The sequence below is a fragment of the Sturnus vulgaris genome, chromosome Z, assembly GCF_052056855.1.
Source record: "Sturnus vulgaris isolate bStuVul1 chromosome Z, bStuVul1.hap1, whole genome shotgun sequence".
NCBI lineage: Eukaryota > Metazoa > Chordata > Aves > Passeriformes > Sturnidae > Sturnus > Sturnus vulgaris.
Window position 1 is genome coordinate 17221070 of NC_142283.1, and position 17440 is coordinate 17238509.

The 17440-nt window shown below is 37.9% G+C and overlaps 1 protein-coding gene across 15 annotated transcripts in view; it reads left to right on the forward strand.

The window, feature by feature from the left end:
• ELAVL2 (ELAV like RNA binding protein 2) overlaps positions 1 to 17440 on the forward strand; it is an 88244-nt gene that overhangs the window by 24341 nt on the left and 46463 nt on the right. For 6 of the 15 annotated variants that reach the window (XM_088155813.1, XM_088155819.1, XM_088155816.1 and 3 more), the window contains exon 2: positions 16213 to 16303. The exons of 2 other annotated variants lie outside the window; for them this stretch is intronic. In XM_088155813.1, coding sequence (XP_088011939.1) covers positions 16232 to 16303 — 72 coding nt within the window. In that variant the 5' untranslated portion in view covers positions 16213 to 16231. Of the gene's footprint in view, positions 1 to 8837; positions 11520 to 11574; positions 16304 to 17440 lie in introns of those variants that run through there. 7 more of the 15 variants (XM_014884104.2, XM_088155821.1, XM_014884105.2 and 4 more) reach the window with 5 other exon arrangements.

Consider the following 17440-nt stretch of genomic DNA (forward strand, 5'->3'; position numbering starts at 1 on the left):
CCAACTCTCTAGGGCTAGAGAAGAAGTGTGGTGTCTAGCCAAGGTTTCCAAACAAGATAAGTAGTCAAATCCAGGTGATTGGACTGGCCACTCAGTAGCACTGATAGTTGGGATATGTACTGTATATAGGAGCCATTTCCTCCAAGCTATTGAGACAGACCCAGTTAGACAGGGGCTGTAAGGGTTGCTGGCTGATAGCTTTTTTGAAGATGCATATTTAAAAGCTTCATATTCAAGGTTTGGAGGTCAAGATTGGGTGTAACAGAAGGCTCCTGGCAACCTTGAGCTCACCTGATGAAGAGTTGTTGTTTTCTTGTTATTACTTGGGTTGTATTTTATTGTGTTTTAACGTTTCCTCTTCTTCTTGATGCATCCTATAAATATTTGTAATAAAATGTTAAGTTGTTGAGGCTTCAGTTCCTTTATTTTTAAGCTTTCAGAAGCCACCTATATTTTGCTAGAAAAACTTGACTAATATTTTTTATGGTTTGTAGTCTTGTACAGTGTTTGTGGGACACAGCTTCATGGTGTGAAGGAGTTTGTTTCATGGAGGTGGTAGTAAGAGTTGTCCATAATGGACTCCCAAGATCCCATGATTATGTCCTGTTCAATCATTGAATCACAAATGCTTGGCTAAAACCCAGAAGGAACAAGCAGTCCCAGAAGCAGATTGCTCTCCGAGGTGAACAGAATCTGCTAGGTCAGCTTACACTGGTGCTGTTTATTCTGGATCAAGTAATCCAATTGTGATAGGCTTGCAAAACAGTTGATAACACTTTTCTCCACATGCTTTTCAAGTGCACTTTCTCTGCCAGCTGAATTACCTCTACCACTTACTGCTTTCTTAGTTCTCTTAAAAGAAGGATTCCTGCTGCTTCTTTTCTGTGCCCTGTCTCAATAAATGCAGAAATTCACCTTCAGAGTCAGACCTCTTAGTGCCTCAGAGAAGAGCCTTGCTAATAATGTGTAGCTAATCCACTTACTGTAGTGGATTTTGCGGAGAAATAGAACAATTTCTATTTTGCATAAGCTAAATAGAATGTAGCAGACTGGTGTGACACTTACGAGACTATACCACTTACTGTTTTTTAAAACACTGGAAATAAGAATAGTTTTTGTGGATGTTGTTTTGTCCTCTGCCATTTTCTATTAGTTTTTGAGTTACTATTCAGAGACTGTTTCTCACCTGATCCTTTTGTTCTTTTTAGGGCCCTGTGGGAGGTGGTAGGGGAAGAAGTAGTTGGTACCTGTGTTGTAAATTAGCTATAGGGAAGGACATCACTGAGCATTTGTGTCTTTTATTTAAATTCCCGATGAATTAAGTGGTTTTGGAATTGTGTGAAAAATTGAAGGGGAAGAGAAATTCTGGGGAAAACATTCTTTCTAATATTAGCTTGTAGTGCTTGGGCATATTAAGATATTTCCAAAATCCCTGTTAGTATCTCTTCCTCTGGAAGACTGTTTAAAGGCACTGCTACTGTGTGTTAGAACTTAATGTATGGTTAATTTACACCTTTTCTTTGAGCTTTACCTGCCTTCTTTCTGAGGGGTTTACTTAAGAATGTTGACTTAACTGTACATTTTCTTTGATAAATGAAGTAGAAAGCTCAACACTCTCTGTACTGTTGCACAAACAAAAAAAAAGGAGTAATTTATTAACTTCCTGGAACAAAATGCTTTTTCCCTCAGTCATTGTTTCCCCTGTGTATTTGTGAATCTTTACATGTGTTCTACATACCTCTGTGAAACAGGAGTGCAGCTGTTGAGTAAATTGGTGAAGTTTCTTGTTTTCAGTGTGTTACTTTCCTGTTACCAGAATTGGAAGGGAGAACTTTAATATTACTGATTTTTTTTTTTTTTTTTTTTTTTTTTTTTTTTTTTTTTTTTTTTTCTTAGACAGTAGTTTTTGAAGCACCTGGTATAAATCTGTCTTAGTCAAAGCTGAAAACATTGAGTAGCTTCTCAGGCTTTTCCTGTGCCATATCCTTCACTTCCCTGTCTCCTTTCTGACATAAGAAGGTGAAGCAAATGCATTTAACTTAATCTTTAATAATTTAGTTTACTCACTGTGCTTTTTGATTTATTTATTTTGCATACTGTTCTGTTTGAGACTGGAAAACTTGCACATGGAAAAGTACACATGAAATTTTGGAGAAGGATATGGATGAATTTCCTGATGGAATCCTGGTCTTAAAAAATTAACTTAAGCGTATTGATATATCAAAGGCCAAATTCCCAGTGTGGAGAACTGACACTGTTTTAGAGAATTAAGCTTGGTTTTAGTAGTCTCTCACTGAGACTTCATGTGCACTGTACATACTTGCTCATTTTCAGTAAGACTTTGACATAATTCTTTGTGGAAATCCCTAAATTATTTTTGTGTGAGCGAGTAGAGGTAATGCATGCATCTGTTTTTAACTGATATTTAAACAAGATGCATTAAGACCTGAGGTTTTTAGGTCACCAATAGTCACTAGTTGTAAAGATGAGCTTGGAAGATCTTGCAGGCAGCACAGGATGTTCTTCCATGTGGCAGATTGCAAGCTCCTATGTCAAATTCTGTGTATGAGTTATCATTACAAGAACTCTGTAACTCTTGTTCAGTGTTTAGAGCAGATGAGTACTTCAGGGATCAATGAATGCAGACATTTTCTGCTAGCAGCTGACTGTTTAACATATCTGTTCATATCAGCATACCCTGCCTGATACCCTCTTGGTAATACATCCTAGAAATTGCAAAGGTAGGGCAAGATGGTGTTGTCTGTTGGCTTTGTATGCTTAGCTACAGTACAGAGATGATTCAGTAGTCAATGCTGACAGCCAACTGAAGGGTGCTGGAAACTTGGAGGGGTGTTCTGCTGCTGTCCCCTGTCACTTACTGCAGTAATAAGCTTTTATTTGTGGTTCATTAGATGCAGCTGCAGTGAATTAGAGCCAGGTTAAGTAAACTCAGCTGATGTGCTTTGAATGTTCTAGGTATTTTTGTCAAAAGTTATAAGCTTGCTTTCTTTTGAGGCCCTTACTGGAAAGAATGGGTCGTTATAGAAATTAAACAGAGTCTTAAGGGATCACAGTTTTTGAGTTTGAACTATGTTGGTTCTAAAAAATACTCCAAATTGCTTTTTCTTTATGCAAGAGATAAAAATCAGCTGAGGAACTTTCAGTTTGGAGACACCCATGTGATTTCTCTAACCTCTGATACTTAACAGTCTAAAAATAGTTGCCATATGGGATATCTTTATTGTGAGGACAGCCTCTGCTAGTTGAGAACCTTTCTGTGTTTAAGCACTTTCTGTGCCTAAACATTTTTAGCTGTTATTTAAGTGAAGTTGTCATATGGCTTTAAATGAGAGCTGCTGTCGTTGTCCAAAGATGTTGAAGAAAAGGGAGTTATTTTCTCTGAATTTAATAAGGATGGTTACAGCAGCATTCTGTGTTCTTCTCTCTACAGGGTGTATTTTAGATCTCTGTTAACATCAGTTTACTTATTTAGTTTGTTTTTATACCAGTGAAAAAAACATCAAATTAAGACTAACACCTGGCTGTATTTGTTTCAAGCCTTTCTGTTACAGTTGTTTTATCTTCTAGCAACCTACTGAGATTTTTGTAGATCCAGTGGAGGTTATTTGGAGACATGCATGCCAAACCCTAGTTCACCAATTGTTCCTTGTCCTGCAGGGAGTTCAGACATAGCTGAGACAAATAACAGAATATTTGATACTTGTTTATGTTGAGTCCATTTTTCAGAAAGCTGTTGTATACAAACAAAATAGAGCAGTTGCATGTCCTCTTAAGGTGTGCAATAAAGAAAGCAAAGTCTAAACTTGTACATGCTTCTGTGGCAAAGGTTATAATTAATATATGTAGTCTTCGGTATTTGTCTTTTGAGTTTGCAGTAAATTTGGGAGGTAAGTTACCAGTAGTCTATTTTTTTGCAAATAGGAAAGAATTACTATATGAAAAGACTTTTTCATAGTCAAGTGATGCTTGATGGCAGGTCCTCAGTGTCAGAATTCTGCTCTTTGTGTGGTATCCCAGTGTTACCCTCCCTTTGCCCTTGTTTCTTCCAGTGTCATAGATACTAGCTAAAGTGACATTAAACTTCAAGACTTTAACTTGGACTTGAACTTTTCCAATCTTTCTGTGCACCGACTTTTTAGAAGTCTTTTCAACATCAGGTGCCAGAGCTTTGGTATGGTTAAACAAACTTCAGTAGTCACAAGATTAAAACCAGTGTTCTTTTAATATTTTTTTCTACAAATTCTTAGAATCATTAAGTTTGGAAAAGAACTCCAAAAGAGTCCAGCTTTTGACCAGGCATGACTGTCAACTGAAATGTGGCACTAAGTGCTATGTCCAGACATTTGAGCCCTTGCAGCAGTTGTGAACTCCACCACCTCCCTGGGCTGCCCATTCCAATGTATGACAATCCTTTCAGTGAAGCAATTCCTCCTGATGTCTAACCTGGACCTTCTTTTAGCCCAACTTAAGGTCCTTTTCTCTTGTCCTCTTGCTGGTTGCCTGGAAGAAGAGACTGACCCCCAGTCTTTTTACAGGTAGTTATGGAGAGTGGTAAGGTTTCCCCTGAGCCTCCTGTTTTCCAGGCTAAACCAGAACTCCTTCATCTGCTCCTCATGGAACTTACTCTTCAGACCTTTCACTGGCCCCTTTGCACTGCTCTGGACTTGCTCCAGCATCTCTGTGTTTTTCTTGATGTGAGTGGCCCAGAGCTGGCCACAGGACTTGAGGTTCTCTACCATCTCTGATACAGACCAGGATGCCATTGGACTTCTTGGCTACCTGGGCAGGGGTTGGGTCATGTTCAGCCAGATGCCAGTCAGCAGCACCCCCAGGTCCTTTTCTGCTGGGCCACTTTGCAGGCAATCTTCCCTAAGCTGTAGCACTGCGTGGGGTTGTTCTGATCCAAGGCAAGCCTGGTCACTTGACCTTGCTGCACTGCTTACGCTGCCTTTGCCCATGGATCCAGCCTGTCCATGCCGCTCTGCAAAGCCCTGCTGCTCTCCAGCAGATCAACACTCCCACCCACTTGGTGTCACTTGAGAACTTAACTGAGGATGCTCTTCATCCACTCATCCAGACCATGGATAAAGGAATTAAACAGGTCTGGACTGATAATGAGCCATGGGGAGCCCCATTGGTGACTGGTTGCCAGCTGGATGTGGCACCTTTTGCCACCACTCTCTGGTCTGGGCCCGGCCATCCAGCCAGTTCTTAACCCAGCAAAGAGTGCTCCTGTCCAAGCTGTGGGCTGCAGCTTCTTCAGGAGAAATTGAAATAATTTGCTGCAGTTAGCCTTAGGCAATTACTCCTGATGTGCTCTGTCTTCATAGAGTAAAAGAGGTGTAATTCAGCAAAATCTGGGCACTTGGACATCTTTTATCTGAGAAACAGTTTTGCAGAACAGACTTAGAGGTTACATGTGCCTATGTATTTTGTACAGTATTTATGCAGTAAGGAAAGCTTAATTTTTTTTTTTCTTAATTGATGCTTCTAGAAACTTATTCTTCAAGTTTTTTTTTCCCAAAATCAAAGCCAAGAATAAACTTTTGAAGGCTGAATGTTAACTGAAAGATGCATTTAATATAGAATAGTATAAAATGTCTGCAGAATGAATTAAGTAGATAAAAGTACTATTTTTTTATTATTTAGCCTAACAATCATATATTCTTTAATATTGTATCTGTATAATGGGACAAAGAAACACGGTTTTGATCTTTGAGTCAGAGATGTGCAAGTTGTTAATGCCAGGGCTGCTGGACTTGGAGGTGCTGGTCTTTGTTTAGGAAATAAGTGGAAAGTAGTAACCTGCAGTATGAAGAAGGAAAAGTCCTGGCTTTATGGATGTGGGACAATATAACAACATAATAGTTCATAGAACAACATGAACTAACTCCTTTTAAATTTTACTTGTCTTGACTACCGCTTCATTTCCAGAAGTGGGTGATTCTTATGTCTATGTTTTTATATTCTTAGTTATGCTGTTCTTTTAAATACCTACACCTAAATTTTGGGCAGAATAGCTTAAATTATTTTCAACTGAATAGTGTGAATTGAATACTCTTCTTTGTGATATGCTTCGTTTTAGAGCTAGAATGTGCTGACATTAAATGGCACAGACTTCTTCAAAGTCACCTGCTTTTATTACAATGTAAAGAATCTGTTCCAGGGTAATCTGCGTGGCACTTTTTTGACAATGGCATCTAAGGAAGTTCAGCTCCTACAAACAAAAGCAAATTATGTGAATAGTGTAACTTTTGTCTTTTTAACTGCTTTGGACTGCTGTGTGTATTTAATGGGAATATGTGAGGCAGCACAGTGATTCCCCATGCCTGATACCAGCAAGGTTTTTAATACTGACTGTAGCACTTGGTTCAAATTCCTCCATAACATTGATGCCTTTTTGTCAGCATGTAGTCGAGGCTTAGTTTTGATACTTGGTTTTTTTTCCCTGCTGTAGTAAAACAAGTTCTTGACTTTCCTGGTAAAGTATAGATGTAAGTACTCAGTAGTTTAGGTCATGCAGTATAAGCTGCTGTCATCTTTTTTTACAAGATTAAGTGTCAGGAGGGAAGATGCATACTGTTTCTGAAACAGTCTCATTCATTTACTGTTTCCTGTGCACAAGATAGCCAGCTCTCTGCCCAAGTATAATGTTCAGCCCATAGAAGTGAAACTTGCCTGTTTTGGAAGTCAGCTTCATTGTGAAAAAAAGGCTAAAACTTGGGTTCTTCTCTCCATGTTGGAATTTGTTGCAGTATAAAATCAGCGTAGTTTATTTTGAGATATTCTTCAGGACTTTCAGAAGTCAGCTTTTGGGTGTCATGACAAATAACATGATTTGACAGGTCTCTTTTAAAGGATGCTAGAGATAAACTAAGACTTAACTTTCTGATCTAAAACTTGTATTCTGGGTGAAAGAAGCAGCCCTTCTGTGGTGCCTCAGAGTTAGTGCATTTCTGTAGTGAAGTGACAGTGAAAATATGCAGGTTAGCCCCTGTAGAAAGCAAGCATGTTCTAAGTCAGGTGCCATCAGTATATATTTTTCACTTGTTGAAAGTAATGTTTTGGTTTACTGTTGTCTGTGTGTCCCTTTCCAAGCTATTTCTTTGTACTCTAGTGTGCATTACAGCAGGATTTTTGGGACATAGGCACCTTTCTGGAACTTGATATGCATTGATAGGGGACAGAAAAGTTTAAGTCTTTTTCGGAGCTGTGTGCTGTTGGTCTGGCTTGGTTTATCCTGTCTGTAAGACTTCTCACCATCTCTTTCACAAACAATTCTTTTGATTTTCCTTTGACACTGAAACTTGAAGATGTGCACAGGGGAATAAAATAAATTGTTGAAGTTGTGTTTTCAAGTACTTGGGAGCTCTGTTATAGTGGCGTATTCTGTGACTATGTTTCTCTTGCTATTGGATTAGGAATAAAATTAGTTTTATGGTGAAGTGGGGTATTAGGTCAATTTCTTTGATTCGGTAATAAATATCTAAGTGAAATAATATTTTTGAAACCAATTTGAAAGAAAATTGCCTAATCTAGATTTTGTTATGAAATTTAGGTTTCAGAAATATGTCACAGATGATAGAAATGTTAGCTACAGAAATATATGGAGTTGTAGTTTTAATAGGTTTGGGTATAAGACAGCATAGAATAATTCATGAAGGCATGAGAGTCAAAGTATGTGGGTTAGCTTATGTAAGGAGCCAAGGTATGTTAAGACAATGTAGTGATACACAGTTTAATGGTACTTGGACTACTAAAGAAAACTGGTAGTGGGAGACATCGTAGATACAGATTGCCATGAAGAAAAGGTTAGAAAAAAGAACTAGAGCATATGGAAGCCAAGTGAAACTTCATATTTGTGGACAGAATAATAGTAAAATCTTATTACTGGTATTAATGATGATGTATTAAATTACTGACGGTTTAAGCAAGGGATTCTAGCGTTTTGGCTTCTCTGTTCTTGAAGTCATGTTTGTGCAAGAATTCACATCCCTAGAGGTCAGAAACCTTGAGACCTGTACAAGATTTCTTTGGTGACTGAAAGCAAGAGAGAGATTATTTAAAACCAGTAGGTTTTTTAAATCTTCATTGCTCTGCATTTTTAGTTGGGTTATAGAAATAAAAATTTCTGCACGCAAGACAGCAAAGCAGATGGGTCCGTCGTGTTTTATCTTGTTGCAGTATTCATTACTTATGGTATATCAGGATCAAGAAATAAAAGTTCTGTTCATCTGCTATAGGAAACCTTTGTGCTGCTCTCATGGAACCTGCCTACTCCAGGTGGAGCAGGATGTGAGAAATCGCAGCTCCAGTTAAGTTTTTTCACTAGAAGATGTGGTGATTATTAACTTGAGACCATTAAGAACACTTCTTGGAGACTGAATAGTCAGTCTTTATCCGTAGTGGATTTTTAGAGTAAGCTGGCCTTGGCCATGTGTTTTCATATTAGTTCATTAGGAGTTGTTAACAAGAATGCCTTGTTGGCATCTTCACTCTTGTTGATTTGAAATGTTTTTTAAAGAAGTCATAAAATAGTAGCCTTGTAACTGTAGGAGAAATGCTGACTGAAAGTGTTCAGTTTGAACACTCTTTCCTTTTATTCCAACCCCTCATGCCCAGCTGTGGAAAAAAAAAAGAAATAAAAAGGCAAGTGAAGTCAGTTGTTGCCACACATTCATGTTCTTTCGCTTCTATGCTACTTTGAGGCCCTACACCAAAGAATGACACCATATATATAATATTTAATCTCTAAGATGCGATCCTAGGCCATTTAAGCAATTTTGGGCATCATATCCAAGACTGGTCAGGTAGCTTGTTTACTGTCATACCTGCTGGAGTGCAGATTTCCTGGACGCAAATCCCAGTACCCCTTACTCTGTGTTGCTAGCTGATCTGTTGTCCTGATGATCTCTTCTTCCCCAGAAGGTTTCCTCAATTTTTCCTCAAATTTCATGTTTCCTGTGCAAAAATGACTTAATTCTATGGGAGCATAATGGTGCATGTTTGTTTGGTTTGAATACTTTTTGTGTTGCACATAAGCTTTGCTTGTCATGACTTTTGGAGCTGAAAGAAGGGTGCTCTGCCATATCAGTCTGTCAGGCCACTGATGATCTGGGCTCTTGGAGATGTCTGAGTGTGTAGGCATTACGTTGCTGTCCAGCCTGATAACATTTTGATAGTACTTGTAAAGATTGGTATAGAGGAAGGGAGAGGCATGGTGACTACTGGTTTCTGACTTTTCAGCTGCTTTCATTTTCTCCCTTTGTGTGGTGTTGAGGATATCATTTTTTGAGCGAACTAGCAGTATACGTGAGGCTTTAAGCAGTAAGGATGTTTAGTCATGCAACTTTTCTCTTGTCTCATCTGCATTTGAGCTAAAAGTTCCCCGTGAAATAGCAAAAAACTCCTTTTTTGGAGGGAGGAAATAGAGAGGATTCATCCTGCAGTTTGAAGGGTAGGGCTGCGATGGAGATACCAGGTTCATGCCCTGTGGATCTGCTGAGGTGTACCTTCTGATGGAATGTCTGTGATGGGGGTGCATTTTGGTCCTAACCATCTCTCCAGCTCACCAGTGAGCTTCGAGCAAGGAGTACTGCCATGAAAAGCCAGCACAAGTGAACTGCTCCTCTGACCTTATCTTCCTTATCCTAGGAGATGAATCCTGTCATCCATCCTTGGCCTCTCTATTGCAGTGAGGAAAATTGAGTTCATGAGGAACAAAACCATGTCATTCAGGAGGATGCACTAGAGAATAAGGGGACTCGTGCCTTGAAGCTGACACATGCGTTCTTGATTAGGAAGAGCCTGTTTTTCTTAACTTGTGTTTTTTTGGATTTGTATACCTTTTAGTCAGACCAACTTGGTTTGCTTCCTGTTCCTCTCTTTTGGCAAAACATCAGCTTTTAAAATTGTCAGTGGGGAAGAAGGATATAACTGCAGTATGCAAGAGGGGAAAGTTTTACATCGCCCAGCTGGGAATACTGAGGTAAATGCTGAAAAATTGAAGTAGACATCCTGGCCATTCAAGTGGATGTTGACTTTGAAACCCCTCAACCTATCGAATTGCTATATTTGAAGAGTCATCAGATTGTCTCCTTTCACCCCACTGAATCTTCTGTTTTCTTATGTTAGTAGTCTTGAGAGGACTGCAGATGTCTAAGGCTGAAGGGAAGTGTCTGCAATAAGATGCAGTTAGCTCTTGAAGAATACATATGCATTTTGACAGAGCTGTATTGCCTTGGAGAGTATTTTGCTAGAAGGCTGAGAGCTAACACAGGAGACTGGGGCAGCAAATAAGAGAATAAATATAGCTGGCAAGATTTTGTGGCTGGTTGAGTGCAGTTGAAAAATCGTCCCTGTTAAAAATCAGTTTTATTTAAAGTATTGGTTAAGTATTGGAATTGTTCACAGCCTGTTTATGAGATCTGAATATCTCTTTGTGTGATCCAGTCATTGTTTTGGTTAAACTCACTCTGAACACTAATATTGGCTATGTTCAAACAATCCCAACTTGACTTAGTTAAAATTTCAAATGTAACCAAAGTAATCGCTTTCCCTTAGCTGGCTTTAAACTTTTATTTTTAAATTAAAGAGGGCAATGAGAAGAGTATAATTTTGTTCTGAGTTTTGAGGGGTTTTTTTCTTGTATATGAGCTAATTAGTAATGCATGTTGATGCTGTCTTGCTCAGAGAATTAGTTATGTTGTATTACTTATATAGTTGTTATAGTAATTATAACATAACTATATGTAGTTGTGTTATAACTAACATATTAGTTAAGTGGTTGTGTGTCTAAATTGACCTGAATAATTAGGAACATAAAAATAATGATAGTTTATTGGAGTCTCACTTGAGCTTGATCCCTTAATGGAATGGAGGGGCTTGTTTTCTTTACAGAAGACTGCTAGAATTGATCTTTCTAATATGGTTTCTAGGATAACTTAAGTTACCCTCTATGTTTCTCTCCCTTTAACCCAGCTGATAGGATAATCAGTAATTTCAGTCAGAAGAGATCCTTTATTTTCTCTAGATTAGTCCTTTGCCAAGCAATGCCCTTTTCCTGCTGTACATGCATTATTTTTTCAGAACCCCTTGCAAGCATTTGTTGGCTTCATTCCTAATGCATAGTAGCTTGGGTAGGGCATTGCTTAGAGTATCCTAATACTCTTAAATACTTTGCAGAAATGTTAAGAGTTTCCAAAAGTGAAAGTGAAGAATTTTTCTTTTAATCTATGTATATGTTTTTAGTCTTCCTATAAATATTTGCATTCAATAAAGAATTTGTACTTTCTTGATTCTGCTTTCTGCTTTTAGTGCTGTCACCAGCACTGTTAAGTACTTCCATGCCTTCACTAATTGCTGTTTCTTGTTCAGCTGTCTGCAGTTTTTCAGTTGTCTTCTCACTGCTTACCTGGAATAGGCAAGAGTGCTTTGGCTGCCTCTTCATTTCTGCTGAAAGCTTCTGTAGATTAACTTCTGCAGCAGCAATCACAAGGGTGAATTACAATCCTTTTCCCTAAAATTCATATGACTTTTTTTTTTCCATTACCGTCTTCATTTTCCTCATTTACTTCAACTCATCATGACTTTGAGGCCAAGATACAGAAATGTTAAGTGGTATTCCTTCTTTAGTGATTCATTGAAGAGTCAGTGTGAAAAGGTTCCCTTTCTAAACTTTCACTTTTGAGAGGCTAGAAATTGCTTTTTATTGTTGCAAAGGGCTTATGCTTTCTGGTTTTAATTGCCTGTGTTTATATTACTAACTTTTAAAGCTATTTGAAGATTTGAGACTACATCATTATCAGAAAAATTCGGAGTTTTCTGTGAAGTTTCTGTCTTTCATCTATTTTATCAAAGGTCTTCCATATAACTTAGCATAAATGAAGAAGTATTCTGGTTTGTTCTCCTGAGCTGCATGAGTTCTCATCAAGCAGTGCCCTGGTGTAATTTGGGCTGCAGATTTTTAAACAGTGTAATGGAGGGAACAGCGGCTGAATGTACGTGCAGATGGTGAGGGCTGCTAATGGAGAAATGGCAGTTTATACTATCAAACAAAAAGTGAAAACAGAGACAAAGCCTGTTTGGACTCGTCAAGCGCAAGATGTGCTGTTAATATGTGGACCTCAGAGCAATTACCAAGCTTTCCTTGACAGTTGTCCTTCTTAGAGGTGAGCTGAAGGAGTTGAGTAGTGAGTGTGACTGGCAAGGTTGCTAACTGAAGGCATGCCTCTGGCTGTGTGTGCCTTTACCCATAGAGGACTTTGGGATGTTTGAGCGAACTGTGTAACAGTTTTTGCATGTGCTAGGTTAACAATCTCTGTCTCTTATTGTACAGCTATTTTGAGTGTGCACAAATTAGTACTGACCTTTTGTGTATGCTTCTAAGATACTTGACCTTTTGAAAAAAAAGGAGTCCTTCAAATCAACACTCCAGTAAAGATAAAAATCAGTAAAGAGGAAGCATGAAGAATTGCATCTATTCAAAGCATCAGTAACTCTGCACTTACAATTTTAATACCTTTTTTTTTTTTTCTGAGTACTTTTTTAAGGCAAAATTCAGCATCTGTATTGTGCCAAGTGTTAACTTTCAGTGAGCCCCCAAATAACAACGATTTTTTTTTTTTAATTTAACATGTTTAGCAATGGTCCCCACAGACAAGAAACAGCTTATCCTTGTTAAAATGCATTAATTATTGTTGTAAGTCCAAGTAGATGGAGTAAATCCTCTGGAAAGAGAACAACTTCATTAAAAGCAGAGACCAAAGTTCTGGTTTAGACCTTCCTGTCTGGAAGAGATAAAGAATAATGTATGCAACCAGAGGTGGTTCTTGTTCTGTACTTTGGTAGTATGAAAACAATTTGTAGTATTTGCTTGTCCGAATGGTCATGTGTTGTAATTATTGCATACTTCCATTGCTCTGGGATACAGGATGGAAAGACAAACACTAAATACTAAAGCATGCTCTGATGGTTTCCTGGTATGTAGGCCTTGAGGACAATCTTTAGGAGCACATTTACATCTCTTAGGACTTTATCAAAGGCACCAGCTGTGACCTTTGAGGCTGGAGGCATCTTATAGTCCAGCTTGGGTTGCCTCTGAACAGTGATAACATACTGAAGTAAGCAGATGAGTTTAGTGTTTGCTGTCCTAAATGCAGAGTGTAGTCACCTTTGTGTGATAATACTGTTTAGAAGTATATAATGTAATTGTGGCAGGCAGCCATGCAGTGATTTTTTTTTAAGTGCAGTGTCTATAAATGTAATTAAATTATGTATATAAAACCTATGTGAAAGATTTCTGGCCCAGCAACGACAGGATGCACAAGTGTCAATTGAAACAGGTGTTAGAAAGACCTTTGAGAGAAGTCTGATGCACTAAATATCTCTCCTTAGCATCTAAAAGCATGTGGGATGGTAATGGTGGTTGAAGGATTATATGTTTGTCACCTCCTTGGTTCTGTCTCAACACTGCTGGGATCCAGCCTCAGATTAATTTTCAGCTGAGGATGAATAGTTGAGTATGTTGCACACCAAAATACCTGTGTTGAAGGGAAAGTTAGTAGCTAAGCTTCTTTATAGCTCCACTATATTTTCTAAAGCTCTCATATAAAAATCTGCTGTTATAATTGGAACTGTTCTATGGCAACCAGAACTAATTGCATAAACCATATGGCTTTTGAACTTCTGATGTATTTTCTCTTGAAAAACAAAAAAGCCTACTTGCTTCTCTGCTAGGCAAACCTTACTCATGACTTGCTTGAACTGCAGCTAATTAGAAACTGGCATTCAGTTAAAGCCATAAACAGTGTTTCGGAGTGGGTTTAAAATTTTATCTGTGCCTGGTGAACTAGAAGTAAGTTTATTGAAAGATAGATGGCTGCCATGCACTGCATGTTAAAGAGAACCACTCAGTTTGCTGAACTGAACAACTGCGTCTTCAGCTCTGCTTCCTTTCAGCATTGTAAAGAGAGCAGATTTACTCAGTCAACTTGACTTCATTGTTCTCCTCTTAATCTGAATGCATTTTAAGATAAACTTTTCCTTAGTAGGTATAGAACCCTGTTTCCTGAACATAATGGTTTTATAGGTTCTTGAATGCAGTAACTGCGAAGCTATTTTAGAAACCTGAAGTGTAATACTGTTTCTGAGGCTAATAGTCAAAAACTGAATTAGCTTTTTTTAATGGTACTGAAGTTTTAATACTAAAGTAGTTCAGTATTTTAAAACTTTCGTGGGGGGAAGAAGACTCACAGCTCAAATTCTGTGTTAATGTGCAGGTTTAGTACAATGTTAAAGCTGAAAACTCACTTCAGAAAGCTTTTTTTTTTTTCCTAGAATGTAATTATCCATATTTAATACTGGTTTTAGGTCAGATAGAATTGTAAATAAAATGGTAAGAATGCCAGTTCTCCAAATTAGATGTAAGAGAGCATTCTGTATAGCCTTGAAAGTAATAAAAATGGTAGAAGAACTGGTAAAGCAAAATATGTTTTTGAGGCATAATGTTTTTTTAGTCAGAGAACTGACTTGCACACTGATGCAAGTACTGTATAGAATGCTTTAGGGTAGATAAATGTGTTATGCAAGCTGGAAGTACTTCAACTGACAGGTGCTCTTGGCTTTTTTTGAGAAGTGCTGCAGTGCTTGAGAGAACAGTGAAGTCTCTAGTGGGTACACTGAAGTCCTGTACAGACAAGTAAGCTGTTCTGTTGAAGTTTTCTATCTACAGCCTGTGGTTCACTGGAAACAAATGATCTGTGGGGTCACACTGCTTTGCTGAGAGTCACAGAGATCTAAATACATCACCTTGTGCACATCACTACAGTCTCTGTAGGATAGGAGTGTTGGAAACTGCTATTTTAAAGCAGTCTTCTTGTTCTTAATAAGGCTTGTCTGGACTTAAAAGAAATTTGAGACCCCCAGGTTTTATTCGTGTAGCCAGCAGTTCATCAAACATATTTGCCTATGAACAGTGGAGAGCTTGAGAAGTGGTTAGTTACTGTTAATTTTGGATTGAGACCACAGAGAATGACATGCTAACTTGCAATTGATACCAACGCCTCTGTATATTGCATAAAAGGGTGATTGAAGGTCTTTATTAACCTAAGTTAGAAATAAAGACCATACATGAAGTCAACTAAGCGTATGGACTAGAGTAGCAAACTGACATGAAAAGTAACTTGCACCATTTTAAAACAGAAGATGTTTTGAAGTACATCTTTATAAATGCTGGATGCAGTAGCCTTCTGAAACCTAAGTCTTTTTTTATCAAGTTTAGACTTATATCTGCTAACCATGGGCAAGAAGGATCTCATTACTAACAGCAGTCTCAAGCTGTGGCAGTGGTCAGAAGCCTTTCTAATTATTTCTGTTTTGTTTATATTTCACATCTAGACTACCTGTAATCATCTGCAAATGGCCTATTAGCTTTTGTGGTATCCTCCTAGCATTGTTCAGTGCAAATCTAACTGGATTTTCAATGATGTTTTAGTTAAAACAAAGGACAGTCTTCTTCGTTACCAAAATAATCTTATGAAAAACACTTGTATTCTTTGTTCCAGTTATTCCATTTGATAAATCCTTAACTCTACTGCCACTTGTATGTGCACTGGTACTTTTGAACAGCTGTTGCAAGAAAACTTAGTGAAAACCATCTGGACAAGATTTTAATTTACCTAATTTTTAAAACCTAGGATTTTAAGAATGGACTGGATTCTAACATAGTGTTTTGTCATTTTTGTGTATTTTTTTCCTCCTGTGGGCTGGGAAGGACACTTAAGGGGAGCTGTCTTTCAGTAGTGCATGATCATCTTATGTGCTGATGGAAAATCAACTCACTGTATTTCCTTTCTTTCCTCTTCAGTCTTGAAGATTTAAAACTCTGTTTTGTGATATAGTTTCTTTTAGGCATGGTGTGGTACTGGACGTAGTTTTCAGGGTAGATGCAGGAGTAACTAGACTGCATTATCTTTTAAATCTTCTTTAAAAATAAGCGTCTTATTTCACATTAGAAGAATAATTTTACAACTGAACTTGTAAAGATTAGATTGGAATTGCCTCAAATCCAGTTAAGCCACACTGCATGGACGTGCTGGGAATATAAATGCAATTACTGTAAATTTGTACAAACTGATTTGTTGCATTATCTTGCTAATCTAACATACAGTACTTTTTGTGTCCATATTGCAGACGGCAACTCCAAACTAACATGGCAGTCAGACTGTGTGATGTGGCTTCTCTGCTTAGAAGTGGTTCGTGGGCAGCAGAGCCTTGGACTGGGGTCTGTGGGACTTTTCTTAAATTCTGTAGGCTACTTTTTTACATGTTAATAGTGCTGAGGCCATACCAAAGTCTTTTAACCTTCTATTTGGAATGCTAACTCACATACATATTTCATTATAGGCTGTAGGTTGTGTTCCTATTCTGTGAGAGCCTAGAGCACACTGGCATACCAAGACAACTTTTTCTGCAAAATGGTGATCTCCTGTAGAAATTACACTGCAGTGGCTTGCCTTTCTTCTAATGTCAATTAGATTTTAGTACTAATTGAAAATACATGGTGGATAATTGAAGAGGAGTATTGTACTAAAATGGTTTTGGTATGGTCTGAATACTAAATTGCAGTAACTGTGGAAATCTGTATAGTTGTGTTTTGATGGTTACTATTTTAAAATTATATTTGCCAGTCTAGTCTAAGAATTTTTTTAAAACTGTAAATTTATCTCCAGCTATTTTTCTGAGTGAAGAATACTTAGTGCTTTGTCTTTTATGAACAGTTCTCTTTAGCCCATTAGTGAGGTATGCATTATTTGTAAACCACATTAGTATCACTTTATTCAGAGCAGATGGTTCTATAGCTGAGAGACGCTGTAATTTTCAGCACACACAGGCTACTGCAGCTGTTCACTTGAATGTTGGCTTAGGATCCCATTCTTGCTACCTGAACATGAAAATAAATGTGCAATTAAGAGAGAATTGTTTGTTGTCCTTGCTAAATCCTAGTAAGTTTGATCAATAAACACTTCAAAGTTGAGAATGAAACACAAAAAGGGGAAAAAGGCAATTCTACAGAGCCTCAGGGCACAGCATTTGTGACTGCTGCCTTTACCAGGTATGCTAGTGTTTTGAAAAGTAATTTATCTTAATTGCGATAATCTACTTTATCATCTTTTCAGTGGACTTATTTCATCAGTGCCTGGTGCAGGTTACCCCTTGGAGCTTGTCACAAGGGAAGAAAATGTTGTTCCAGTTGGAGCTCTTCAGGAAAACTAGATCACGCTTTTCTAATGAGTGCTCTTAATAGATGTATCCCTTTTTTTGTGTTGTGCTGAAGTAACCTCTTGGAAAATGCTTCTGTATGCAGAACACAGAACATAGAAACGTGTTCCCAGGAATGTCTAAGTTGGACTTCTAATAA